General features: G+C 41.8%; 2 protein-coding genes across 5 annotated transcripts in view; one reads left to right on the top strand and one right to left on the bottom strand.

The window, feature by feature from the left end:
* The window catches only part of LOC135175489 (septin-10-like), a 111,962-nt gene that overhangs the window by 64,426 nt on the left and 21,374 nt on the right, over nt 1-26,162 (top strand). The window contains exons 1-5 of one of the 4 annotated variants that reach the window (XM_064143676.1): nt 11,809-12,153; nt 17,947-18,064; nt 18,743-18,938; nt 20,371-20,557; nt 25,492-25,653. In XM_064143676.1, the coding sequence (XP_063999746.1) occupies nt 12,124-12,153; nt 17,947-18,064; nt 18,743-18,938; nt 20,371-20,557; nt 25,492-25,653 (693 nt within the window). In that variant the 5' untranslated portion in view covers nt 11,809-12,123. Of the gene's footprint in view, nt 1-11,808; nt 12,154-17,946; nt 18,065-18,742; nt 18,939-19,977; nt 20,034-20,370; nt 20,558-25,491; nt 25,654-26,162 lie in introns of those variants that run through there. The other 3 variants (XM_064143672.1, XM_064143675.1, XM_064143674.1) reach the window with 3 other exon arrangements.
* On the bottom strand, nt 5,193-11,971 carry SOWAHC (sosondowah ankyrin repeat domain family member C). Its single transcript, XM_064143677.1, has one exon. It carries the CDS (start codon nt 11,679-11,681, stop codon nt 10,149-10,151), a length of 1,533 nt encoding a protein of 510 aa, XP_063999747.1. The 5' UTR covers nt 11,682-11,971; the 3' UTR covers nt 5,193-10,148.

Here is a 26,162-nt window from a genome sequence, read left to right as displayed (position 1 = left end):
TGAGGTGAAGAAACATCCATGGAATTCTTAGGAAAAGAGGAAAAATGAATAGGTTTGGAAAGAGATCTAATGACAATGGCTGCAAATCAGTTTAATTTAGCTAGTTATACAAAATCCATCACAATGTTACCCTCACCTCAAAGAATAGACTCCATATCCTTACATGATCTTCCCTTTTGATAAAACAAGAACCAAATCCCTTTGTGGCTTTTGGTTTCTAAATATTTTTCACTGTCCAAATCAAAAGGTGCTGTCATAAAATAATAAAATCACTCTCTGGCTGCTCCTGACCCTGAGGTGGAACTAAACTAAAACACTGAAGTCTTCAGTCAGACCAGAATTCACTTTGAAGGGAGTGGAAGCTTAGCTTTCAGTTGGGTAAGCAGACTAAAGGACCTCACCCTACACAATTGCTTGGTCCTGTGTAAGAAAGCTGTGGTTGCATATATTTGGGAGCAGGAAGAGGATGGAACAGGGGGGATTTCTACAGGCTTTCCTGTGGAGTCCAGATGTGCCTATGTAGCTATAGCATCAAGCCAGAGTACAGGACCAAGAATTGTGTGTAAAGCCACCTCTATGTGCTGGTTTCCTACTTCATAGCTTTGCTGGTGATCAGGATCTCATGCCACCAACTTTTCTCTCTGAGTATTTCAGCGTTTCTTAATCAAGGAAAGCATGGTTTATTGCCTTGAAGCAGTTTTTAAGCTCTGAAGCTTGGAATATTCTGTGGCAGTCCATGAAAAAGCAACCACAAATTCACACAAAGGCATAGGGCTTGTAGATTAATATGGCTCTGAAGCTACATCTAGCTCAGTTTGTAATTATGAGAACACAATGAAAGAAATAAAAAGGGGATGGAGTACTTTATTGAAGATATTTTGTAATCTGTGGACTAACAATTGGTCTACAATGCCATAATTTGTTGTGACATGGTTTGTGGTTGTGGCTCTCTATTGAGCAATTGCAGCAAAAATGTATGTTGGCTTAAAAGTATTTATCCTTAGGAAGTCCTTGTTGCCCCCTTCGATTATAAACAGTAGAAAGGACTTACTGATATAGTAATTTAACTTCTTTATGAGTATTTTAGCCCTTTAGGTCCTATTCAGTCAAGACACTAATACAGCTGCTGATAATACACGTGTTTGCAGTTGCATGCTGGCACCAGATATCTTCTTGCACTTGACATGAAGAAAGCGTGGCTAAGGTTAATCATAAGGAAGTTCTACTTAATCATAGCTCTGGTGTGAAGTAGAAGCAGTGTACATAAATCAGTGTAATACAGAGCAATTTTCAGGAAAAAAAAACCCTAACATTTTATTATTATATCCCAGTGAGACTGATTTGCAGTTTGCACTGCAACTCCATCAGCTGTCTTTCCTGCTTTTGTACGCAATCAGATACAGCATCACTGTGTCATTAAAGAAACAATTATTCTAACGACAGAACTAATAGATGCCTTCTGTTAGATGCAGAATTTAGCCAGTGAACACAAATAGACCTTTTACATCAATACTAGCTAAGATTAACAGTGACATTTAATGTCGCCCACTTGTTCATGAATTGTCACATTGTCATTGTGAGCCAGAGGGTGGCGGAATAAAAACATGTGCAGACAAACAGCAAATGCAGTTATTATTCATGGGAGTGAAGAAAATGCAGCTATTTAAAGAGGTTAGTCAAACTCTCTAAAATTAGCAAATATTTGAATCCCACATAAATTCCATAATTAAGATTGTGGGATGGAATATTTAATGAGAATTTGGCTAAACATTTTATTCAGGTACAGCACATTATATTTCCCACCTATTCACAGCCTTCCTGTGCTAACTTGGACAACTCACACAGCATTTGTGTGCCTCTTGTTTCCTCAGTCTTGTTATTTTGGGAGTGTATTTTACTGCAGTATTTCCCATTCTTGTATGTGGATTGGAAGCAATTTAGTAGTGTCTGTAGAGAATCTGGAGATACTCTGTACAGGTAATAATGCTGCCACAATGAAACACAGGGACCTAGGGATCCTATATCCACAACTGCCTTTTCCCTCCCTCATATTCTTGAGATCAGAAAGCATATCAGAGGAAGCATTAGGGTTAGGGAGATTCCTAACAGGTGTGGAGTTAAAATTACACTACATTTCAAATGTCACTTTTTTCCCCCCCAGTTTAAGTAGAGATTTTAAACTTTCTGCAATTGTTTTGTAAGCGTTAGTGTGTGAACAGGCATGGGAGATGTTCTGTAGCAGTCATCGTGATGCTAATTAGGCATCAAGCCCAGAATCTAAATGCAAGTTGGCAGCTAATGCCCTATGGCCAGTCCTGCAGCCTCACACTGGTTTTTCAAATGTATTCATGGACTAGGCCAGGCTTAAGTTCCTTCCTAGTCAGGATAGCTTGAATTCAGTTGTGTTGCTTAAACTAGGTATTAAGAACATAGGCTTGACAATTTCAGCTAACATCATCTCTTTAATTTTATTTGAAATTTCATGAATGCCAAATATTCTGGAAGATTGTTACATTAGTTGACTGGCTCCTGGGAGAGTCCTAGTGAAGCCTGAGGGAAAATCCTAGCCTTCTGTTTTTGGAATGTCTTTATACACAAACACATACTCTGGATATAAAATCTTTAGATATTGTCCACTGCTCATAGTGTGTTTACAATAGACACGTGTGGATGATCTTGGAGGTCTCTTCCAACCTGGTTGATTCTATGATTGATCTCTTTCGTATATATCACAGTATCATCAGGGTTGGAAGAGACTTCACAGATCATCAAGTCCAACCCTTTACCACAGAGCTCAAGGCTAGACCATGGCACCAAGTGCCACGTCCAACCTTGCCTTGAACAGCCCCAGGGACGGCGACTCCACCACGTCCCTGGGCAGCCCATTCCAGTGTCCAATGACTCTCTCAGTGAAGAACTTTCTCCTCACCTCGAGCCCTTCTCTGGACATGCTCAAGCATCTCAATGTCCCTCCTAAACTGGGGTGCCCAGAACTGAACACAGTACTCAAGGTGTGGTCTAACCAGTGCAGAGTACAGGGGCAGAATGACCTCCCTGCCTGGCTCTCACCATTTGAGCAGGCTAAAAACGTTCCAGGGAAAATGAGTAAGGAGCTGCACCCTTTCTTGTGTTTGGACAACGCCTGATATTACAGGATACCAACTGTGATTTAGCAATACCAACCTGCAGTCAGTAGTAGGAGCAATGTTGTTAACAAAAGTTTTGACAGACTAATACATTTCCTCCACTCCCAAACAATCAGTTTCCACTTCCTCACTATCACTTCCCCACTCTTTATTCTACCTCAAGTCAAAAGAGTTGGTGAAACCTTCAGGAGATCATAAAGGACCACAAAATGCTATGCTGGTGAAAAAGCTCCACAGCTTACAGGAGCAACTGTTGCTCTGAGAGGAGGAAACTCTTTAATAGTGACCCACTAAAGTAAAAGGCCAGAGGGATTTAAACCAGGCCCCAGAGAAGGAGCCCTGAAGAGCACTGTTCTGGAATGAGGAGCACTAAAACTATTCAGAGCCTATGAAAAGCCAAAAGAAAGCTCTGTTGCCCTGTACCTGCTTAGTCACTGTGTGTGCTGGCAGCTTTGAGTCGGGTTGCCTTTTGTTTCCTTCTCTTTACCTCAGGCATTCAGTTTGGAGGGTGTGTGTGGAAGTGAACTTCCACAATGAGCAGTCATCTTTGCAGTCTTGTGCTGTTGGCAGGATTTGAGACAAAGTGTCCAAGAACTTAGATTCAACTAGACAGGGTCACGAATGAGGGAGGGCATTCAGGTTAGCCAGAACTCCCATCTAGGTTTCAAAGGCACAAGTTTTGACGTGGCTGATAGAGCACCCAATATAAATCTCATCAGCTACACTTAGTGTTTCTTACACATGTAATGGGGAAAAGCCAAAGTATGAAATGTCCCAATGGATTTCTGTGCCCCAACACAAGGGGGGGACTTCTTTACTCCAAGGGTCACAGAACACTGGAACAGGCTTCCCAGAGGGGCTGTGGAGTCTCCTTCTCTCAAGACTTTCAAGACCTGTCTGGGTGTGTTCCTCTGTGACCTAAACTAGATTGTATGATCCTGCTCTGGCAGGGGGCTTGGGCATGATGATCGCTTTGGGTCCCTTCCAATCCCTGACTTATGTGAACAAATACTGTGGGCACCCTTTACCTCTTTTTTTAAAAGCAAAAAATCCCACAGGACCAAAAAACCCAATCACTGCATCCAGCTTCAAAAAGAGGCATCTGTTATTTTAAATCCTTTATGATGAGGGTGGTGAGACACAACAACAGTTTGCTCAGAGTTGTGGAGGCCCCATCCCTAGAATTACTCATGGCCAGTTAGGATGGAGATCTGAGCAACTTGATCTAGTGGAAGACATCCCTGCCTATGATGTTTAAGGTCCCTTCCAACCCAAACCATTCTATGAATCTATGCACTTTTCAGGTCCTTTCCAACCGAAACCGTTCTAGGATTCTGATTCTATTTATGACCATTCTACTACTGGTTGCTCAGGTGCATGAAGGATCTGCAAAGTGAATTGACTGGTGGAGCTCGACAGCCAGCTAGCAAATGTGAAAGGCCTCTGTCTTCAGGGGAGAAATATTGAGCAAATGCCAAGTGTTTCAACTGAAATTAGGGCTAGCTCTAGATATGCCCAAGCAACTGAATCATTCTGTCTATTAGAAACATTGAAGATTATTTTTCCAAAGTTTCTCTACATGGAGAAGGATTGATGCAAGGATATATTATAGGCTGGCTGCTTTGGACTGACAACAGGAAGCTTCAGCAATTTACCTGCATCAATACAGAGGCATGCATGGACACAGACCTGTTGAATTCCATCATCACTTCTTGACAGTCTTAGCATAAGTTTGCAAAATACCTTTAAATGAAATAAGTCCTATCAAAATAGATTTATATGACTTGCTAGCTTTCTCTCATGCTTCCCAGTAACCTAAGGGATGAGGCAGCTTATGTCTCTATACATAAGGGTAGGTGTACCTAAACTATGATTGTCCATTTGTCATGGTTAATCTAGCTAAAAGAACACAAAACGGTTTTGAACCTTGACCAAAGTATGACCTGCTTTTAAGGTAACTCTTCCACATGCCACTAGGAGCTTAGCTCCTTGCAAAAATAATCCAAACAGGATTTCACCTGGTTTTACCACAGAAGATGAAATACCTCATCTGTCATACAGTTTTATTGAAAGTGAACAAACAAAACTCCATAGCACGGCTCAGTTTTTCCAACAAGGTGTGCGTATTAGGACACAGCAGTACTGATTTTGGCTAAAGTGAAAAATGACACAAGATAAATTCTGAAACACTTGCCAAGTGAGGTGTATCATTATAACAAAACTGGAAATTCAAAATCATATGTTTTGATTGTTTTCCTGTCAAACTGTTCCCAGTTTGGCATAAACATAAAAGCTAGCACCTCTCCCAAACCCTAATACTAACCTCAGACATCTTCCTTCTCCCCATACCCAACTGGGACATGAAAATGTGACATTGTGTACTTCTTAAGTTTCAACTCTAACAAGAAAAACTAAACTAAATTACTCTTTTCTGGATGAAGTCTCCAAAGTGTAATGTAGTATCTTCATGTTCCCTGTAATACAAGGCACCTTAAATCAGGACTATAGTTCCCTCACCCCTCCTCTTTTCTAGACAATGAAAAAGTTAGCAACGCAATGCTGAAGGGTTTCTCTGCCAGTAAGAGTCCTGAAGTCAAGCAGGACCAATCTGGGGTACTAGGACTCTCCTGCAACAGCTGTAGATACACTCAACACAAGAGCTGTTCCTGCTTTTCTAAACATTACTAACTACACTAAATATGTTGCTAAGAGGACCAGCTAGAACACTTAACATTCATTTACATTTGAGCTCTCAGCAAGTCATCTCTTGATTGTTATTCTGTAGGAGAAAAGATATATGTTTAGATACAATTCTCCAAACAATTAGTTAAGTCATTGCATGATCAGCAAGGCTCATGCAGACTCCTCTTCTTCTGAGACCTTTGCCTCCCCCATTACCTCAGCTGCTTTTTGCTTGCCCTTACTCCCTGCTAAGCTTTCAAGAGCACTTCCCTCTCCCTTATGTCCCTAAACTACTGATTTGGGGCTGCTTAGTTTGAAGCTGTATAAATCCTGGTCCATTAGCATTGTAATAGCTGAGCCTTTTTCAGGCTAAGCACAAATCAGGATGTCTCTCAGAGGAGTTACTGGCATGGCAGCATGTAGTTTACTAGTTTTAATATACATTTTTGTAATAAAGAGCTTCAGAAAATGTTCAGATATACTAAAAATCCCACAGTCTAGCTTAATAATGAAAATTCCCTTTAGAGAAGCTGCCAGCTGTAGCTAAGACGTTACAAAAAGCCTTAATCCTAAACCTTTTTTAATAAGGTATTGACCTTTACATAGACACCAAAACTAGTATTAGTCTTCTTGGGGTCAGAGATGTTTAGCTGCACAGAAATAAGGTCAGGACATTATTTTAAGTTAAGCAATGCCACTCTCCCAGGCCCTTATTTAGACATACTTCTCTTTAAAAAGAAATTAAAAATGATGTCTTCATTTACTTTGACATGAGCTATTCAACAAGTCACTGAGGAAGAAAAATGTTACTGTCTTGCAAACAATTCACCTGTATTTGTTTTCATGTCATTCTCTTTGAGTGTTGCATGACATCAGCTGTCTTCATGGTAAAAAACCCACAAAATATACCTAGTTTAGCCAATATGCAGGTAGCATCTATGTATGTAGCATACAGGAGTCGATTCAGGCATAAACAATTCATGGGCTGTTTTTATTTCAGTAAAACTAAAGCTTACAGATTCTTAACTCACAGCCATTCAAAAAGACATCCATAAAAAGTTGTATTAATAAAAAGTGACAGGCTTCCAGGCCCCTAAAATATTTAAAACATAAGAGATAATAAAAAATACCCAATGTTTACATTACAGTCTCCCTGCCTTGCACACCATCATAAAAAGTGAACATACACATTCAGTAATTTCAAGCGCACCATTAAAAAGACACCAGTAAGTGCTTCCGTTTTACGTACCATACAACTTTTATTTCAAGCTCACATCTCTCTAGGCAACGTATCCAAAATATTTGACTCAAGAGTACCTTTAGACTGTAAATATTCTGAAACACGGCATCAAGCCTTTTCTATCTCCAACCAAAACTTAAGTTTTTAGCTCATGTTATAAAAACGTAACCATGTGGAATGTGACAAGTCATAATGTGAAATCAAAGTGCTTTAGTCCCATAGCGCAGACAGACACTAGTGGTTCTATAGCCATTTGTCAAAACATCTCAAGCACCAACAGATGTCTGTTCTGTTACACTTCACCTTGCAAAGACTTTTGGACCATTACAGTAAAATTTTATTAACTGGCAGCTAAGCAGTATGAGTGGACCAACAGTTTCACTTCGATACTTCAAATAGTGAGTTAAAAATGAGGCATCATTTTACCACTTTCCAAGTTCCCTTAAGCAATTACAAAGGTTCTAATACATTATGCCTGATAAAATTATGTTCCAGTTGTTATTTTAAAGTTCAAATTTAAAGTTAAAAATGTGCTGTATTCTAAATCCCAGAACATCAAACCTCTCAAATTATTTCCCCAGGCTCCAACCCCTAAGACTTACTATTTTTGTGCAATTCTTTGCTAATTTCATGTGAAGAGATAACGCTTCACCCCACAGCACATATGGAAGAACTATAAATTCTCAAAGCAAAAACAACTACTTCAGTAAGGTTTGGACATAGGTAGTTGCACTGAGTAGGTGCTCAACTCAGAAGTGGCCATGCTGATGAGGGCTCATGTTGCAAGTGTTCAGTCAGAAAACTTTCTTCTGCAGAAGTCTAAAAATCTATTTGTCTTAAGAGTGTGAACGAAGGTTAAAGACTCCAGCATCTAATTATCTTCTCTGTTACAAAAGAATTTGCTGTACAGTATAATTTTCCCTCCTTTCCCCTCTTTCAGAGACCTCATTCTGTACAAGTTTATAGCTTCAAGGGGAAGGGCTGAGAGAAAATTTCTGGTCCTGTCCCATAGATATAAAGACAAAGTGCTTTGCAAGATCGATTTTATCCACCACATTTGGGGCAACCAACCCAAAATGAAGGCACATGGAATCTATAATAATATAGCTTATAAATTACAAACTAAAGCTGAACCTCTGTATAATTTCTAGTCTTTGTAACAGTAACAACCAACACCTATGCAGAGATTCTGGTGCGTAACAGTAACGACCAACACCTGTGCAGAGATTCTGGTTTTTTTTTTCATGTAACTTCTCCCAGTAACAGTTAAGTGTCACTTGCATGCCTATGCAAATACTGCCCTTTATTATGTTTTGACACAAAGTGCAGAAATTGGTAATTTATCTGCATGGAAGTCTGAAATCAATGGATTGGTAACACTCCCTTCCCCTATCACTACAAGAAATGTAAGAAGCCACCAGCAACAGCTAGAGTCAGCTGTTACCTTGAAAGTGCACAACTCCCAGCAGCAGTTTCTCTGTGAGGTGTTCTACAGCTCGTGGCATGCATTTAATCAGTGTCTCCTATCTGGATTTTAACATGTCAAAGCCTATCTACTTTTGGTTAGTGGCAGACATACACATACGTTCTGAGGAAGCTAACTCCAAACACGCTTTGACAAATGTTGCACTGAAACTGGCTGTATCTCAACAACTAAGCAGGCTTGAGCTACTACCTTGAGCAGCATTCAGGATTTGTGGTCAGCTCTACCTCACTCTTAAGGAAAGCCAAATCAAGATATAAATCCACCTCTTAGATTTCATTGGAGTTGGTACCTTTAAAAGCAGAGAAACAAGATTCAAGGTTTCTGAAAGCTTTAGCAGACGGATAGGCTTGTCAATCAGATTAAGACTTATGAGACCGTTAAACAACAATTCAAAGTCTGGGTTATCACTTCTCTAGAAATACAGGTTTAAAAGAACTCAAACACCATTGCCATCACTTGAGTATGTCATTAGACTGCTTTCACTCAGGATGATAAACAGGGACAGAGCTTCAGAGTTCTAGTTATTCACCTTGTGTGTGTGAATTCACAACCCCTCCCCCTCCCTTTTTTTTTCTTCTCCATTTCTGCACAAAGCTAAAGAGATTGGCACCCAAGTTACTAGCAAACACAGTAACATCACAGGACTGTATTAGAGTTTGATCAAGATTCCATGCAACGGTGTCTGTGCTCTTTTCCAAAAGAGAATGACTTTCACAGGTAGCACATACAACACAATTTTCTGGTTTTAAATGGAGTGAATTACATAAACAACATTAATAAGAGTTGACCAGACTTAATAAACTACGACTGCGCTAGGTCTGGCACTTGAGAATTCACAGTGATTAAAATAAAATCGGTTTGCCTAAGGCAAAACATAAAATATCAAATACGTAAGACGGCTCTTTGCTTCCATTATCTTGTACTAGTATTCTGACAGCAACAAGTAAACTCAGTAGTACCTCAGACAGCAGAGACTTCTGCACCTGGTTCACTTTATTTATTGTTTGCATGATGTCAAATAAGACAATGAATAAAGTCGGCAGAGGCAAAAGTCTTTGCTGGATTGAAGCTTGAATTCTGAATGAAAACCGTTATTTACTATCTCATTTAGGGTACCTAACACCACACTGTGCCAGGTGGTATTGCTGTTAAAGAGAAACGTAAAGCATATTTGCATATTACTGAGGTGCTCTTCTTACTTGCAAGTTGTTTGTGAATAGTTTAAAGTACCAGCTGATAATACGAAAGTAGAGAATCTGTATTTTTCTTTCCCCCACTCAACTTGCAAAGCCAAATGGATTCACTAACACAGGTTTCCAGTCCCAAAGCCTGCTTTCAGGGAGAAAGAAGCACCAGTTTTAAACACCCCAGCGTTTCTCAATGCACCCACTGCCTCTCATTTCAGCACTGACAAAGCAGCTGCAAGCCACCAGAGCCCCACTGACCCCAGCAAACTGAGACCTGAAGCAAAACACGTGGGACCTCTCTGTCCACAGTACACAAGTGTAGATGTGCACACACTCATACCTTCCATGCTACACCCTTGGGCACTCTGGTCCGTTTGCCCACCTCCTAGATCTCCAGCTCCCCAGCCTTATCCAAAGACATTGGACTTAGGCCTGAGCTTAAATGATGCTTTCAAGGATTTGTCCTCATGCTCTTCCTCCTCAATGTCACCACGAAAGGAGGGTGTATTGTGGATGATCTGAGTCCTGAAGCGGATCTTATTAAGCCGAGGCTTCATCCTCCCACTGCCAGAGGCTTTCCTGGTCATCTCCTTGCCCTTGCCTGGCACCGCTGTCCCTTCAGTGCCCTCAGCTTCCTCCCCAGTGCTGTGATGGTGATGATGGTGGTGGTGGGACAGCCGGTAGCTCATGAGATTAGAGGGCAACACCTTGGAGAGCCTCCAGCGCCCACCCCCATTGCTGGCAGCCCCTTCCTCTTCCTCCTCCTCCTCCAGGGCACCCACGAGGCTCCGCATATCCCCCGAGGTGCCCTGGTGCAGGTACTGCGCTGCCTTGCGCCCGCTGTAGTCACGGATGTCCACGTCGGCGTCGTAGGCTCCAACAAGCAGCTTCACCACTTCGGCGTGGCCATGCATGGCGGCTATGTGCAGCGCAGTGTGCCCCCCGCTAGTGCGAGCGTTGATGTCCACGGGCAGTTGGTGCCGCTGGGCAAAGTTGATCAGCCTGGCCAGCAGCTCCTGCCGCCCGTGTTTGGCGGCCCAGTGCAGCACCGTGAAGCCAGTGATGAAGTCCCGCTTGCAAAGCAGCGCCGGCTCGCAACTCAGCAGCCCCTCCAGGCTCTCCCACCGCCCGTCCGAGGCGGACAGCATCCATGCGTGCTCCAGAGGGTCCAGGGCCACAGCGCCGGTGGTGCTCCCCTCTTCCTCGGCGGAGGAGGAGGCGACGGAGGCACTGTCCGAATCGCCGCCTCGGCTGCGGGCTCCCCCGGGGAGGGCACCGCGCTTCAGCTGGGGCGAACCGCCCCGCGCTGCCTCCCGCAGGCTCCTGCGGCCGCCTCCCTGCGCTGCCGCTCCCGCACCACCCTCGGCCGCCGCTGCCTCCTCCGCTGGCGGAGGAGGAGGCCGCCCGGGGCCCGCCGCTATCGCAGCCTCCTCACCGCCGCCTCCGCTGCGGCCGGGAAGCGGCCCCCGGCGGGAGCCCTTTCGCTGGCCTGCGGCCGCCGCTGTGCTCGGACGAGGCGTCTCGCCCCGCCGGCCCGCGGGCTGAGGGCGGCTGCCGGCATCCCCGACCGCTGGCGGCGGCGCCTCCTCAGCGCCCGCCTGCGGGGAGATCAACGGGCTCGGTCGCTGCGCGCTGTCCCCCACCGCCGCTGCCGCCGCCTTCTCCTCTCCGGAGATCAAGGGGGCAGCGGGGGCCTCCAGAGCGCAGTACCGGCGACGGAGGTGCACGTACTTGACGCCGGTGCTCGGCTCCTGGCGCACAGTGGCCACGGCGTTGACCAGGTCCTTGAAGCGCTGGCGGGCAGCTGTGCGGCGGTCAGGGTCCGAGGGGCTGTGCCAGTCCCGGAAATGCTCCAGCAGCTCCGTGTTGCGGGCCCGCCCGCCCCGTGCCGCTAGGAACTGCACTACAGACTCCTGCTGCAGCTCCGCTGGTTCCGCCATCACCGCCCCTACCCCATCGTGTCGCTTCGCCACCACTTCTTCTTCTGCTGCCGCGGGCGCGGCAGTGCCGCTGCTACCCGGGCCCCTCCTCCTGGCGGCGACATGCCCCGGCAATCACTGCTGCGGAGGCGGTGGCAGCACCGCGCCACCCTCCGGCCAGGAAAGGTCCCGCCGGCCGCCCCGCGCCAGGAACGCCCGCCTCAGCAGCGGCGGTGGGACGGCTAGCGGCGCCCCCCGCCTCCTTCTCCTCCCCCATGCGTGGGGCCGCCGCGACCACGCCCGCCCACAGCGCCGGCCCTGACCGGCTGGTGGGTGCGCCCCGCCACGGTCGCTGGCGGCTGTGCGCTTTCCACGTTCTGCCTCGGCTCCTCCCGCGCCTTTCCCTCTTTCCCTTCTTCCCTCCTTTCCTACTTTGCCCTGCGTCGCCTTGTCTGGCGGGGCTATGGCCGCTTCCCACGCCAGTCAGCAGCCGGTGAGTTCCCTCCGCGGTGCGGAAGCCGAGAGGAGCGGGCGGGGAGCTCCGCCAGTCGTTACTCGCCGTGGGGGCCGGTGGGCAGCCCCTGCGCTGATGTTTCCAGGGGGTAGTTATCATCCTGGCGCGGCTGAGCACACAGGTCTGGCATCGCGGCGGCAAAATCGGAAGGGGGGCGGCGGCGGCGGCGGTTACACCGTGTGAAGGAATGGCAGTGCCCCCTGTACCGAGCTGTCCTCACTAAGGGGGGCCTGGGGTTGCCCCTGCTGGAGCAGCCGACAGGCAGGCGCGGGTGAAAGGTGTTTCAGCGCGGGGGTCAGAAGGGAGTGCTGAGAGAAATGAAGCCTTGGCGTGCCGTTTAGTTCCCGAAGTTGCAAGGATTCGAAAAAGATTTTTTTATTAAAAGCTCTTATTTTCAGGTGTCGCCCTTAGGGATCCCGGAGCGTATCATGTATTTCAAGGGATAGGTGCAGAGCTGAGTCTTGGTATTTGAAGAAACAGTATTCTTAGCGCTTCTTAATGGTAAATCTGTCAGCTTGGTGGTTTTAGGACGTGGAACCCATCTCTACATTAGTGCTGGAGCATAAGTTTCATGATTCATTTTCAGCTGTGTTTTACAAGTAAGGCACAGAGGGACTCTGGAAACAACATGAAGTGGGAGAATTTGGGGGGAGATCCTCCACTCCATGTATTTATGTGCTGCTCCATTTTCTGTTAGAAGGGAGGTAGAGAGAACACCTTTTTCTTGTGATTATTGGGTCATTCTTGCTGCAGTGGAGGTGTGTGTAAACCTGTCCTGTGAACTGAAAAACTGGAGAACAACTACTGCTCTTTTGAAGTTTTCTTTCCTTGGAGTGATTTTTATCTGGGACAGTGTTGGTGGCACACCCAAGGGAGCAGCGTGGAAGCATAAGAAGAGGGATTGCTTTGAGTTTGGGTGCTGAAAGACTTATTTGTTTGACCGTTGTTAGAACTATCACAGGACATGACCATGTCCTGGCCAATCTCCGCTGGAGAGTGAAAGGTCATCCTTCACGTTTCTCTGCTTGCTCACGATTTGACTGTGGAGCGTAGATTCCTTTCTCTTGGGACTCCCACCCAGAGAGGTCTCTTTCAGACGTAGTTTCTTGTCAGGCCTGTGTAGATCCTTTGGAATTTCATATACCACAGTACAAAGCATTAGTGTCACATAAGCTTCCTCTCTTCATGCATACTATTTACATATAGCGAAGGTGGTGGGGCGGAGAGTCAGTACTTCACAGCCTGGCTCTCACAGGAAACTGCAAAAATGTGGAAACGAAAAAAGCCTAAGTAAGGAAAACAGTACAGAATTACTTCACTGATTCAAGTTTGCCTAATTCAGCAAGAGCTGGCGAGAGCAGGGCTCTGAGGGTCCACTAAGTGGATAGATTTGGTAAAGGAAGAGAGGGAAGCACATACATGGAAAACTTCACAGGGAATGTTGTGAAAACAGAAGTCTAACAGCTCAGTAGTGGAGGCAGGTGATTTTGTGTTAGGTTTATAAATGTAGATTATGTAACTTATATAAATGTAATGATGTCGTAGACATATTTTACATCAGATAATGATTTCTAGTTTAACACATGATGTGCAGTTGCTAAAGTGTTTCTCACTACATTCTGGTGGGGAGGATTTTGCTTTCAGTTGTTTGGAGAACAAAGTGTAAAATCACCCTCAGAATGCAGTCTGACTTTCTTCTATAAATCTGTAAGTCTGCAGACTGCAGAAAGTATGAGGTGCAAGTATTTAGTACTAATGACTTTTGAAAATGTGGCTTCTGGTAAAGTTTTGGCAGACATTGCCCTCATACAGCATCATACAGTGCTTGTCACTGATTAATTAAAAAGAAGGGGGAAAAAAAATCCTTGTTGCAGTCAAAGAGGTCTTCTGATAGCAGCTGCCATTCCTGCATGCAAGACTAGCATTGCTTTCTCATTTGGCCAACAACAACATCAACAACAAGGGGCTGATGTGGTTAAGGATGAACAAGACTGACTTTAGTGCTTTTCAGGAAACCAAGTGATAAAGCTGCAATGGACACAGCTGAGCCAGCACAGCCAAAGAAGTGCAGATCTTCTGAAAATGACTGCATTACTGACACCAGTACTGATAACAGCATGACTCTTTTTCTGTGTCAAGGCCATTTCAGAGGGCTGAATGAGGTTTCCTCTTTTTTGTTTTTCCTTCCTTGCAAACATGTGGATCAAGACCTTTGTGTTTAGACCACAAACCCAAATGCTTTCTCATTCTGCATAGCTGTAGCTGAATGGTGCCATATAGACCGGTACTGTTGCTGCCATCCTTTATGTGGCACATGGAATACTAGCTGTGAGGAACTGGTTTCTTCTTCATTGTCGAGTCTTGATAACCCCTCACATGCTTTCTCTTGTCACATCTATGCATAGGCAGCCACAGAAGAACAGGTACTACATGTGGTAGATTTTCAAGGCCTACTGGTGAAGAGAGTCTTAGTAGCATTTGCAGATGAATATGCTGCTGTGAAATTGCCTCATCACAACTGAAAAACTAGTGAAGTATCCTTGCTTGCTTGGTTGTTCCTAAATACCTCAAAATACAGTCCAGAAGTTGTCTTCTCTAGCAACATGCACATTGTGCCCCCTGTTCTCTACTGATGAGGCTGTTGCTTTTTCCTTTGCCCATCCAAGGTGATTTTGGGCTATTCAGGAAGACTGTCCTGCTTCAGATTTCTCTAAACAGAATCATAGAGGAAAAAAGTTGCCTTTTTAAAAAAAAGGTTCTTTCTGTTTAGAAACACTGTGGCCAGCAACAACAGGGTGGTGATCGTCTCCCTGTACTCAGCACTGGTGAGGCCACACCACGAGTGTTGTGTTCCATTCTGGGCCGCTCACTATAGGAAGGATATTGAGGTGCTGGAGCATGTCCAGAGAAAGGCAGTGAGGCTTGTGAAGGATGTGGAGCCTGTGGCCTACAAGGAGTGCCTGAAGGAGTTGGAGTTTTTCAGTTTAGAGAAGAGGAGGCTGAGAGGGGACCTTACTGCTCTCTATAACTACCTGAAGGGAAGTTGGATTGAGGAGGGGACCAGCCTCTTCTCCTTGATGACAAGTGGCAGGACTAGATGAAATGGTTACAAGCTGCACCAGGGGAAGTTTGGACTGGATATTGGGAAATAATTATTCACTTGAAAGAGTTATCAAACATTGGAATGGTCAGCCCTGAGCAATGGAGGAGGCACCATCCCTGGGGATGTTCAAGCTGCATGTGAACCTGGTGCTTAGGGACATGATTTACCGTTGATCCTTCAGTGATGGGTCAAGGGTTGGACTGGACAGTCTTTGATGTCTCTTTCTACCAGATATATGATGTGATTCAGTCATTCTAAGAGTTCTCCATACGTAAATATGTATGAAGGAAGTATTATGGCAACCTATGGTTTAAGGCAGCTTCAGCTGTATTTTGAACTGAAGCAGATAGAATAGAAATAACAGTTGGTGCACAAGAATGCCTTAAAAGAAATAGTTTGAAAGAGATGAGGAAAGAAACCTGGGCACCTGATGTTTGGACCAGTCCCTAAAAGTTGTTGACTGTTTCTGTCAAACTGAGTAAGTTGTCTGATAACTGAGTGAAATTGTCAAGTGATTTTTCTTTGAATTCGCTTTCAGCCCATACTTTATATTTTCTACATACCTTTTAGAGGCAGTGTTTTGTGCAATACTTGGCTCCTCCTGTGTGTTACTTTTTATTTTATAAGATAGACTTGTGTATTCATTTCTTGTAATTTTTAATATATCTCCTTTCTTACTCTGCATCTTCATGGATTTATCTTCCTTTGTGTTTTTCTGCCTCACCTCCCTTTATTTTCTGCCTCACCTTTCTTTATTTTGCCAAAGTTCGTTCTCTTTTCTCTCTCTACTCACCCAATCTCTTCTCTGTCTCTCTCTCTCTGAGGCATGTATTGATATCAAAACATGTCATTTATGTGCATGCCTGCACCACATACCTACAGTTTAGATTTTGTCTACCTAAAAATTGAAATAATTTTCTACTTTTTCCCAAATTCTATTTGCATCATGACTTACAAGGCAATAACTACACTGATATTACTGGATTAGATGTGACTTCAATTGTTAGGAAAGTGATTCAATGTAAGAGAGTAATGTGATTCATTAGTGGTGGTCAATGGAGTTAAATCCAGCAGGTGGCCAGTCACAAATGGTATTCTGCACGGCTCAGTCTTAGGACTGCTTCTGTTTAACATCTTTATTGATGGCCTTGATAAAGTCATAGAGTGTATCATCAGTAAGTTTGCAGACGACATCAGTTAGTTGGTAGTGTTAATCTGCACAAGGTTAGGGAGGCTCTACAGAGGGACTTGGATAAATTGGATTGATGCACCAATGTTAACAGGATGGACTTCAGCAATGTCAAATACCAGGCCCTGCACTTGAGTCAGAACCTCATGCAACACTACAGGCTTGGGAAAGTGTGGCTGGAAAGTTGTCTGGCAGAATGGAATTTGGGGGTTCTAATCCATAAGTGGCTGAATATAAGCCAGCAGTGTGCCCAGGTGGCCAAGAAAGTCAATGGCTTGTGTGTACACTACCAGAAATCTCCTCATTATGTGTACCACAACCACTTGTATGAATAAACATATTTCCTTTTAGTCTTATGCATTTTTTACTGTGCTCAGTGTCTTGATGTCATGATGCTGTATTGCTAGTTGATATTTGAAAAGGAATGTGCACCTTTAGACATATCAAATAACATATAGTATTATCTCTTAAAGTTCAGATGTGTAGATAACCTATTATTTTCCATAAATAACAGTTTCAATGCCAGCTATTCAGAATGAGTTTCGATTGATAACTTTCTGTGATTCTGATCTCTATTTTGAACTCTGCCTAATCAGTTGTTTAAAAATACGTTTTTCTTTGCAACAGCAAACCAACTGTGGTCTGTGTTTTGTCTAAAGTTTTCAATTGTAATTTTCATTTGGACTTGCCTGGTTTGTTTTCTTGTTATTTTTTTTTCCGGAATATTGGCTTCACTTTGAGCTTGCAAATAGTTCTGTAAAGTAAATTTGAATGTGTCCTCAAATCTTGGAATAATGTTTTGTGATGGGTATTTTTTTCAGACTGTGATGGTTTGGGGGTTACCCCGCCCCTCCCACACTTTTGTATTTGCCCCAGCTAACTCAGACGGACCCTGGGAATATAGATGAAGCAATTTATTTACAGCTAGCAGAATTTACAAGCAGCTATTTACAATATATACAGTTATATACAATTATATACAGAAATATACAAAGGATAAACAATACAAAAGCACAACTCCCCTCCCAGAAACCTGAGTCCCCAGGAGGGGCTCTCAAACCACCCCAACACCTCCCCCCGGCCCTCTCAACCTTACCCCAGTTCTCAGGAGGAAAAGAGGTGCAGCCAAGAGGTTAGGGAGCAAGGTTAGTAGGAGCAGGGTTAATGAGATGTGACCAAGTCTAAGGCAAAAGCAAGAGTGAGAGACAAAATGGAGAAGAAGTCTTTCTTCTTCCCAGAGTTCTCAGCGTAACTGTGAGAGAAGTTGACACCATGTTTTTAATTCCACTGCCCGTTATCTAGTTCTGTTACCAAAACATTCTCACTTGCTTCAAACTAGCACACAGACTCTTGCTTTTCTTGATTTCATGTAAATCATGAGGAATGAGTTCTAGCTTCCTCTAATGGAGTTCATTTGCTGCCATTGCTACCTGCTTTGCAACTCCCTTCACTAACATGTTTTTAAAATACTTTTCTGTAGCAAAACCATGGCTATCGAACTTTATCCTTGTCTGGGCATGTTGGGTTTGGTAGTTTACCTGAGCAACTTGTTAAAAAATCCATCAAGCAGGGCTTCTGCTTCAACATTCTTTGCGTTGGTAAGTAATATCTGAGTGATTTAAGCCTTTAGTAGTATACCCATCCTTAAGAAGCGACTGAAATTTAAACCAATTGCAATGTTGAACTTGTCCTTTAAAATTAAACGTGAACACCAGCTTCACTTAATTGTATTGATCCTTTGTTTTTATATTTATCATTTTTGTTAACAATATGGAGACTCAAAATGTTGAAAATGGGTGCCATGCATTTATTGACTTATGGGCAGCTTCTTGGATTGTTTTGAGTAAACAGGACTACTCTGTTTTTACTGTAACAAAGAATTTCAGATTAAAAAGTCCTACAGTTCCAAGCTGGTGTTGCTTAATTATTTCTATCCTTAACAAGGGTTTGCTCTAGTATTTTACCCTTATTCAGAAAACCCTGTGTTGAACCCTGTGTTTCACAGCTAGCTACTCAGCTTTTAAAAATCTGTAGGAAGTCAATTCCTGCTTTTAAAGAAACCAAAGTGTCAAGAGACTGTTCTTGTTACTCATTGGCAAGTAAGTCCTTAGTATCTGTAGGATGAAATAGTTAACTAGTTATGAAAAAGGTAGGCAACCATTTTGCTCTGAGACATCTATTGACAAGTTTTGTATAAAGTTGCTGTGCTAACACTTTCTGTGCTTAGTAGGTGTTTATTTGATGTGCAAAATGTCTTCCCCAACCCTTCTGTCTAGGGGAAACTGGAATTGGGAAATCAGCCTTGATAAACAGCTTGTTTAACACTGATTTTGATGACCCTGTGTCAACTCATTTTCTGCCACGTGTACAACTTAGAGCCCAGACTTATGAACTCCAGGAAAGTAATGTTCTTTTGAAGCTGACTGTTGTAGACACAGTGGGATTTGGTGACCAGATAAACAGAGAGGACAGGTAAGTGCCCTCTTGTTGCTATGGTAGGCAGAAGTTATGATCTTAAGTTACAAGTTGATTTGTGTGTGGGCTTTGTAGGAAGTATCTGCCTTGCATGTGCTCCAAATATTTAGTTAACTGTTTGTTTTTTTTTACTGTACCAGAGTAAACATGTTTTTCTTCTCATCTAGGAAATGGTTTGAGAAATGAGATAAACTCTGGCCTCTTTCTTTATGATACAAATGTTATATAAGTATACAAATAAAATATTCAATAGTGACTAGAGTTTCTTTTGAGGTGCAGTACAGAGAATGTGAACAGGAGACTTTTCAAACAATGAATTCTAATGTACTATAAATTATACAGATTAGATCTAGAGGATTTTTAACAGTTACACTGGAACATTGTGAAGAACTTAAACTGGAGGGAACATCATGTGGAAAGCTGATGGCCTTTTTATTTTCTGCTGAACAACTTAATCAGAAGATGTAGATACCATGTTACCACAGTCTGAGAACTGGTTTTTTGAGTCTATGATTTTATGAATCAAAGATTTTAAAATACTGAGCTGTCTTTCACCAGATTTTATTTCTTTCACCTCAATTATTGAGAATGTTATTGAGAATTATTGAGAATGTGTGATATGAGTGCCTAAATGTTACTAATTATAAATGAAGATAGAGAGGCTTAAGATTACCAGGAGAGCTGTGTCTTATGATGTGACTGGAAAATAGCTTTAGCTAGTGACTTGGATGAATGAGATCCAAGTAGATATTATTATAGATATTGGAAGTTTTGATGTGTGATAGAGATCCTGCCTTTTTGTCCTGCTTTTAGTTTTGTATGTAACAACTACTTTTGAGTTTTGATAACATTTGATTAGGTTTGTAAAATTGTTGTAGCAGCAGAAATGTAAGGACACTCTTACCTCTAGCAACACTTTCTTTTCTAGACAACAGATGGTTTAAAGTTGAGTCAAGTATACTTAAATTGTACTTAACCACAAAAGAGGTTTACATTCTTCTCTTACATTCCTCCTTTTCAATTTTTGTTTGTTAAGAGCTCTGTCATGTACAGTACTTCAGAGGATAAAGGAGGCCCTATGTCTTGTTACTGGTAACTGCATGTTCTTTCTTATCTTGTATCTCAGATTTTTGTGTATCTTCTTTGTGTCTAAGAGTTCTGCAGTTGCATAGCTTGCTTGCAAAAAATGTATAAAACATCGCTTGGAAAGATCAGTTACAATCATAACTAACTGTATGTAGCTTTTCTCATTTATAGTAGCTAGATTATTTTCTTTCTGTGTTGGGTGCACATTTGTTGTTTGGGCTTTTTTTTTCCATTAGTCTTTCAGAAATACATTTAATTTTCTGCTGCACCAGGTACTTGAGCAACCTTTTGTCATGCAAGGCAATTCAGCTAATCTCTGGTTGTTAAATTTTATTTCTTACAGCTATCAGCCAATAGTGGATTATGTAGATGCACAGTTTGAAGCCTATCTCCAGGAAGAACTGAAAATTAACCGTTCTTTGTTTAGCTACCATGATACTCGCATACATGTCTGCATCTATTTCATTTCACCTACAGGCCATTCCCTAAAAACCCTAGACTTGTTAACCATGAAAAGCCTTGACAGCAAGGTAAGACTTTGAAACAGAGTTGTAAGAATTTGTCTTATTTTCTGAAGCATCTTGCAGCTTTTTTAGATTCTTGTGATGGTTTGGGTGTACCCTGCCCCCCCACACTTTAGAAATATCCAACTAGTCTCAGCTGGCTCTGGGAATATAAATGAAGTTATTTATTTACAGCTAGCACAATGTACAAGCAGATATTTACAGTATATACAATTATATACAGAAATATACAAGGTAAAGTAATACAGAAACACAACTCCCCTCTCAGAAACCTGAGTCCCCAGGAGGGGCTCTCAACCACCCCTGCGTCTTCCCCCTGCCCCTCTCAACCTTACCCCAGTCCTAAGGAAGAATGGAGGTTCAGCTAAGAAGTTAAGAAGCAAAGGTGAGTGGAAGGTGAGGTTAGGGAGATGCAGCTCAGTCAAAGCCCAGCCAGAGAGTGCAACAAAAATGGTAAGAGTGTTATCTAATGTTTACATTTCTCCTTCAGCGAGACTCTGAGGGAAGTAGACATCACCATTGTTTTCCTTTCACAGCCTATGATCTACTTTTTCTCACCAAAACATTCTACCCTGCTTCAAACTAGCACAATCCTCTATCCATAAGTTTGTTTTTGGGATTTTTTTTGTGCTGTTATATCTAAGTTTAGAATAATTTGTTTCCAAACCTGGTTATTTGAAGAGAGAGAGAGAAAGACCCAGCAAGAATGTTGGAAAAAGAAGCACAAGGATTTTTTGGTTTTATTTGTTTTTAAAGTAAAGCTACTTTACTAACAGACTGTTAATATCTTACAGTGTTTGGGTAGGGTACCTTTCATGAGTGCTGCTGCATTTCTAACTGATGTTTCTCATCCACTGCTGAATTTTGGGACTGCTGGAAAGTTGGCATATAAAAAGCTTTGCAGCAGTGTGAAGATTCTTACAGATAAGTGAGAAGGAAAATGCCATGAACAGAACACCCTGCCAGCATGGCTTTTTTAAAGATAAAAAGTATTTAAAACTTTGCATCTTGATTTGTTTTGAAAGCTTAGAATAGCAGTTTATAGTGTGATTACTTCCACTTTATAAATACTCAACCTTTTTTTCCTGTAATTTGGGCTGTGTAAACTGGATGAAGCTAAATGTTTAAGCCATGTTAATAAACCTTACTTCATCAGCATATAGTTTGCTGGCATTTTGAGACATTTGAAAGCTTGAATGCATTTGATATTCCTCTTTCCGTGTTATTTGCTAGAATCTATCCTGCTAAGTTTTTTGTTTATGAGATGTTTTTTCAAGATAACAAGGATCAAAATGAGCTGTGTCTTCCACATTTGTGATTGATGAGCACATTCAGCATTTTTGTAATTTTGTTTGTGGATACATTGTGTGTTTTGAACTTTCTCAGCAGTGTGGAGCAAGGCAGGGGGAGGTATGGTGGGAAAAAGGTGAGGGAGTGCTGGTCCTCATCTTTCTGATATAGTGTTGGTTTATGCCAGATTAAAATGTTTGCAAAGCTACTCAGTAACACACACTCATATCTAGAGAGCCTTGATACTAGGAAATGGGACAGTTTCATGGACCATATTGTTCTACTCTGAGTTTTGAAGGTGGTATAGGGTGGGGTCATCCTATACTCTATAAAACTTGGATTAAAAAATCAGATGTATTTGTGAGCAATTGATTTTTCTGTATTGCTTACAAATCAGATACAAGCTAAAAATTTGCCTTCTAGCTTGTTAGACATTGGAAACTTTTACCTAGGACTGAATCACTACAGACCAGTCATATATCATTCATAGATTAAGGGAATATTCTTCTATATGATTCCTTCCTGGGAACTAGTGATTGTTCAACTAACACATCTGCATTTTTAAGACATTCTTCCAAAATTATATACAAATTACTGTAAAATCAGGAAAATACATGAATGTACCTTGTGGGATTTGAGTTTCCTGTTTTTTCCCTTCAAAAGGAATATTTGGAAAATGTCTGTGTTGATTCATTCATGGAAATCAGCCTGTAAGATATCAAACAGTAATAATTTCAACTATATGTATTTTTTCCTTCTCCATGGCATAAAGTGGTAACAAATGCTTTGACATTAATGTAAGGTGTTACATTAAAATATTAATTTGGAGAAATATCATGTTTTCTAATTGTAGGGTAAGTGACATTTTGCATTTCAGACAGAAGGATGATCAGAGCGCTGGATCTGGTGCAAGTAAACAGAAAAGCAGTGTGCAGGGATAAAGTTTATCCTGGTGGTTTTATATGGGCATTCTGTATTGATACCAAGTGAGGCAGTCTCAGCTGCTTTGTCTCACTGTGCATGTTTTGGGCAGCCAGTTTCCTGGATGACTGAACTAATTGAAAGCTAAAGATTTTTGGTTGGTTAGGGAGCTGATCAGGCTCAAAAGTAGTTTATCTCCTTGGATAGCTGCTCAGATTTTAGTTTTACCTGGCAATGAGCAGCTGCTCACAAGGGGGATGGCATGATTGTTATTTTACTGCAAGGGTAGGCATTTTATATGGGGTTAAAGTTATACTTTATGGGAATGTAAAGTTGGATTAATGGCCTGTATCTTAGTGGTAAAATTCAGTTTTGTAGTTGCTGAGAATTGTAGTTGAGAAAGAGGCTGGAAGAGAGTCAGTTGGCTTCTGAGGGAGTAGTAGGCATAGGAGAGAGCAGTGGGACTTGAGACACATCTGTATGTGACACAGTTTAAAGTCTCTTATTAGTAAAAATGTATGCTTTCAATTATTGTTATTCTTGGATGACAGCACTGAGATACTAGTTTCCAAGTAAACTTTAGATGTGCAAGCAGAAATTAATTTCATTTAACACATCAAGCAAAGGTAATTTTCTTGCTTATCTAAAGCCAGGGTCGTATCACATTTTAATACACTGGCTGTGATTTAACATCGATGTTGATAGCTGTGATCGTAGTTTCTAGTGATTTTGCTTTTCTTTTGTTACTGGTCTCCTCTGTAGTCTTTCTCTGCTATACTCATGATCTAAGAGCTTGTCTCTTAATTAATAGGTGCTTGAAAAAAATGCTGTGTTGAAAAGACAGAGTAAAGGTTAATTTAATTCTGAGGACTCCCTGTTCCATCCATTTTCAAAGTTTATATAGTAGAAAACCTAAACTGATATCCTTCAGCTAATTCAGCCGAAGCTGTAAATTACTTCTGACTGTAATAGCTGAATTAGTTGTTATATATAAAAGAAAATTCTAGCATTTTGGTTTATTTTATATATTTTGCCTCCTACATACTTAGTTTGTGTATGCCACACGATCTGGGAGGTTGTCAATGTGCTAGTTAGAAGCAAGCTGGAATGTTTTGGTAGAAGAACTTGATAACAGGCAGTGAAATGAAAACAATTGATGTCAACTTCTCTCACAGTCTCGCTGAGAGCTCTGGGAAGAAGAAAAAAAACTTTCTCCATTTTTTTTTGTCTTTCTCTTGCTTTTGCCTTAGACCGAGACACATCTTTCTAACATCACTGCTTTCTAACCCTGCTCCCTAACCTCTTGGCTGCACCTCTCTTCTTCCTGAGAACTGGGATAAGGTTGAGAGGGCCGGGGGGAGGTGTTGGGGTGGTTTGAGAGCCCCTCCTGGGGACTCAGGTTTCTGGGAGGGGAGTTGTGCTTCTGTATTGTTTATCCTTTGTATATTTCTGTATATAATTGTATATAACTGTATATATTGTAAATAGCTGCTTGTAAATTCTGCTAGCTGTAAATAAATTGCTTCATCTATATTCCCAGGGTCCGTCTGAGTTAGCTGGGTACCTACAAAGTGTGGGGGGGTGGGTAAGAGCCCAAACCATCACAGTCAGGTAGTCTTAGAGGTCATGATTTGAGTTGGTATCCTTTTATTTCATTTGAAGTGCTTTTAGTTTCATTTTTCTTTAATTTTGCTTAGACCTAGACCAGAAAATTTATTTCAATGAGATACATTTTGAGTACATTCTTGAGATTCCATGCTTAGGCATTTCCATTCAGACAGAATGTTCAGAAGAATAAAAAGAATGTGAGTGGAGTTGGTTGGTTGGTGTTTAGGTGGTGGTGGCGGGGGGGGGGATTGTTGGGGTTTTTTTTGTTTGTTTGTCTGATTTGGTTTGACTTGATTTGTGGGATTTTTTCATCCTTCTTGGCATCTGTAAGGAAGGAACTCTATAAAACTCTTGTCTTCTGAAATCTGGAAGAACTATTTGTGTTGTTTTTCCAAAAGGCTTGAAGATTGACATTAATTATTTGTATCATTCTGAAAAATGCATGCATATGTTAGGGGTGGTGACAGTAATTTTAAAGAAAAAAATTGGCACCTGCTGCATTTGTAAGTTAGTGACATAACTGTTTTAGGAAATGGGGCAGTTTACCTTAGTAAGAATGGATTCTGAATAACTTGTGTAAAGACTGGTAAAAAAGATTCTTCAGTCTTCATCATTCCTCTCCTTGCAACAGATACTTGAGAAACTCTGCTGTAGTGGTGAGGTGAACAAGATATTGTAGGTGAAAGGAATCCAAAGAGGAGGCACAGAGCAAGGCAGGGTTTGGTATCCAGCTCCCTTTGTGTATTTAAACTGTCATCTTTTCTTTTAGCACCTGAACGTTGTCCCTCAGGCTTATCTTTTTTCCTTTTTTAGCAGAGAGATAAATGTTTAATGTAATTTAGTTAATAATTAGGCATTGCTATTCTTTTGAGTACTTCATAGTATGAGACCTCCCTCCTTATTCTTTTCTCGGAAGCAATTAATTTTAAGGCAGCATATTAAATAAGCTGTTGTTATTTTGCTAAGCGATGCCAGTGAATGTATTTTTCATGGTTCATGAAGCTTTGAAACCAGCTGAAGGGAAAGTTTTAAAGAGCTTATTGCCAAACAATGTAATCTGTAAAAAGTGTCACATCAGAATTGATGTCTTACACATTTTGTATCGCTTGTGTCATCAAAAGGTGAACATCATACCAATTATTGGCAAAGCAGATGGCATTTCTAAAACTGAACTACAGAATTTCAAGAACAGAATAATGAGTGAATTAGTTGGCAATGGTGTCCAGATTTATCAGTTTCCAGCTGATGACGAAACCTTCTCTGAAATTAATACCATCATGAATGTAAGTAAATGGCAGAACCATTGGTACTTCAATACTAAGGCATCACTCTCTAATGTAAATTCATGCTTGTTTTTCCACCATTATTTTGAGTCTCTTAGGTTTGTATGTAACAAGTTTGCTTATTTATTTTACTCTCTCAAAAAGGTCCTATGATTTGTTGTTGTTGTTGTTTTCCTGGCTCAGCAACAGAAAGTAGATTCTTACTCATGGTTACTTTTTCTAATTTCTAATAATTAATATGTAATTGCTAACATGATGGACAGATTGGCTTTGCTCTTTTCCTCAGCAAATAGTACTTGATATCTGTTAGGGAAGATATTCAAATGCCTCATTTCTTGTTTTCTCTGGCCTTCATGATAGCAAATTTTCCATCTGCCTTTTTATTTAGTACATTCTTTTGAAATTGGGACAAATTTTCTCTAGGTGTTAAGAAGTCAGATACAGTTCTGGCTTGTTTTACTATTGTCCACTCAGATCTTCCCAAGAGTATCTACCAGCTTCAGCTAAGC

Source organism: Pogoniulus pusillus, chromosome 5, assembly GCF_015220805.1.
Source record: "Pogoniulus pusillus isolate bPogPus1 chromosome 5, bPogPus1.pri, whole genome shotgun sequence".
NCBI classification, from domain to species: Eukaryota; Metazoa; Chordata; class Aves; order Piciformes; family Lybiidae; genus Pogoniulus; species Pogoniulus pusillus.
This window is presented reverse-complemented; position numbering and strand designations above follow the sequence as displayed.